This window comes from Euprymna scolopes, chromosome 30 (genome assembly GCF_053919585.1).
Source record: "Euprymna scolopes isolate OS-2025 chromosome 30, ASM5391958v1, whole genome shotgun sequence".
In the NCBI taxonomy this organism is placed as follows: domain Eukaryota; kingdom Metazoa; phylum Mollusca; class Cephalopoda; order Sepiida; family Sepiolidae; genus Euprymna; species Euprymna scolopes.
The window spans coordinates 68602269-68604872 of NC_136511.1; the positions used below are offsets into that span (position 1 = coordinate 68602269).

At 45.0% G+C, this 2604-nt stretch overlaps 1 protein-coding gene across 1 annotated transcript; it reads left to right on the forward strand.

Moving 5' to 3' along the window:
• The first annotated feature begins 272 nt into the window (after positions 1-272).
• Positions 273-1142, forward strand: LOC145254521 (uncharacterized). Its single transcript, XM_080113047.1, has 2 exons — positions 273-653; positions 813-1142. The coding sequence occupies exons 1-2, from the start codon at positions 273-275 to the stop codon at positions 1140-1142; spliced, it is 711 nt and encodes a 236-aa protein (XP_079969173.1).
• The last annotated feature ends 1462 nt before the right edge of the window (positions 1143-2604 follow it).

The window sequence follows — 2604 nt, forward strand, 5'->3', positions numbered from 1 at the left end:
CTATAACTCTGTCCATTTTCGGTCTACAGACTCGAAATTTGACATAAGTTGTGCTGACAGAAAAGAACTCTCTAAGTCTTAACTTCCGTTTCTACTCTCCGGAAGTGGGTTACTTCCCTTGAGTTTTTCCTTCTTTTTCTCTTCCTTTCCTTGAAGTAACAGGTCTCGTTCCCCGGGTATGTTCTAAGTAAAATAAATCTTATTTAAAGTTCACTCCGCATCGAAGTTTTTCATTACAATTAATTTTACTAAGAACAATTAAAACACAAACAATGGAGAAGTTCCTGAGACCTCAACGGCTGGAATTGGATCCCACAAGAATGGACGCTGCCGACACGTGGATACACTGGAAGCGGTCGTTCACGATATTCCTAGAAGCGGTTAACGATTCACTCCTTACGGACGAGTCGAAATTAAACCTGTTAATCAACTTGGTGTCTCCGACAAGATATAAATATATCTTGGACATCAACGACTATCGGACAGCCATGAACGCCCTCGAGGAGGTTTTTGTTCAACCCAAAAACGTCATCTTCTGTCGGCATTTATTGGCTACTCGTCGACAACGAACAAATGAAAGTGTGGGCCAGTATCTACAGTCATTGAAAGAAGTTGACAGTGACGGTGAATTCCAGGCCGTGACTGCGATACAGGCGAGTGGCGAATACATAAGGGGCGCGTTCATAAACGGGATTTCATCATCCCACATAAGACAAAGACTTTTGTAAAACAAGAGACTCGACTTACACACGGGGTATGACCAAACACTCACGTTGGAGTCCGCTCAATAACAGCTATCTATTTACGCCCAGTCAGACTCTTTTACTGCGTCCATATCTGCTGCTAAAAACGAAGAGGACAAGAACAACCAGACTGAGCATGAGGAGCAACCTACAGCAGCGGCACCCCCGGAGCAGAAATGCTTCTTCTGTAGAAAACCAAAGCATAACAGGGCGAGTTGTGCCGCTAGAGACTCGATATGCAAAAACTGCAAGAAGAAGGGGCATTTTGCACGTGTCTGTAGATCTCCAACGGCAGCTGCTATGAATTACGATGAGTCTCTTCTTCACTTATCGTCCAGGGAAACCGAATGCCGCTGCAGACGCTTTGTCTCGAATTTGTTCTTTTACCACCTCTGCTGACAAATTACACTCTTTGCACACAGATTTATGCCATCAGGGGTAACCAGGATGGTACACTTCGTCAGAACCAAAAATCTCCCCTACTCTGTGGAAGATGTGAGAGAAGTTATAAAAGCATGTCGGGTCTGCTCCGAAATAAACCCCAGGTTTCTCAAGACGTCTCCTCAGACTCTCGTAAAGGCGACTCAGCCTTTTGAGAGACTAAGTGTGGATTTCAAAGGACCGTTACCTTCAAACTCCCGCAACAGATACATACTGACTCTCATTGATGAATACTCGCGTTTTCCTTTCGCTTTCCCCTGTGCCGATGTTTCAGCTGCTACTGTCCGGAAACACTCACCTAACTTATTCTCCATATTTGGAAACCCTGCTTTTATACATTCTGATCGCGGAACTGCTTTCATGTCGGAGGAACTAAAGGAGTTCTTGCTTTCTCGAGGCATTGCTACTAGCCGAACAACTGATTTCAACCCTCAAGGTAACGGACAAGTGGAAAGGTATAACGGTATCATCTGGCTGACGGTAAGTCTGGCTCTGCGGACAAGAAACCTTCACGTTACAAATTGGGAAAGAGTACTAGATGTAGCTCTCCACAGCATTCGCTCACTGCTTTCCACCTCCACTAATTGTACTGCACATGAACGCCTCTTCAATGTCGAAAGGAAATCGGCCACTGGAGATTCTATGCCCATCTGGCTTACAAACGCTAAGTCTGTCCTTTTAAAGCGGCATGTGCGTGGAAGCAAATATGAGCCCCTGGTTGAGACCGTAGATCTACTTGAAGTCAATCCAAACTATGCTCATGTTCGTTTCGATAATGGACGAGAGATGACGGTATCCATATGCCACTTATCGCCATTGGGCGAGAGGCTGAGCAGCTTGGAGGCAGAATCAGATCCGGAGATGGAGAGCCAACAGCTGCAGAATGCACCTCTGGAATCTAACCTTTCATATCCTCAGCCTAGCGGGATCGAAAACTCCATCCTAGATGATTCAGTTCCTACTCCCTCCCTCTCCGATGATCGACAAAAAAGGATCAGAGGAAGACAAGGTGCTGGGTCTTCGACGCTCTACCAGAGTCCGCCGCAGCCCTCCATATTTAGCTGAAAACTATCAGCTTTAAACTTCTGTTTCTTTTTTCTTTTTTCAGCCTGAACAGACACCCACCTTTGCTGAGATTCCTTGAAGCCTTGTGCCCCCTGAAAGTCATGCGGCCCCGAATTTCACTGAGCGGCGGAGAATGTGCTGACAGAAAAGAACTCTCTAACTCTTAACTTCCGTTTCTACTCTCCGGAAGTAAGTTATTTCCCTTGAGTTTTTCCTTCTTTTTCTCTTCCTTTCCTTGAAGTAACAGGTCTCGTTCCCCGGGTCTGTTCTTAGTAAAATAAAGCTTATTTAAAGTTCACTCCGTATCGAAGTTTTTCATTACAATAGTATTGAGATTGTGGAAAATCTTTTTCAT

Coding starts and splice junctions, on each gene's coding strand:
- LOC145254521 (XM_080113047.1), top strand. CDS start 273: ATGGAGAAGTTCCTGAGACCTCAACGGCTGGAATTGGATCCCACAAGA. Junction 654..812: donor AGGCCGTGACTGCGATACAG/GCGAGTGGCGAA, acceptor ATTTACGCCCAG/TCAGACTCTTTTACTGCGTC.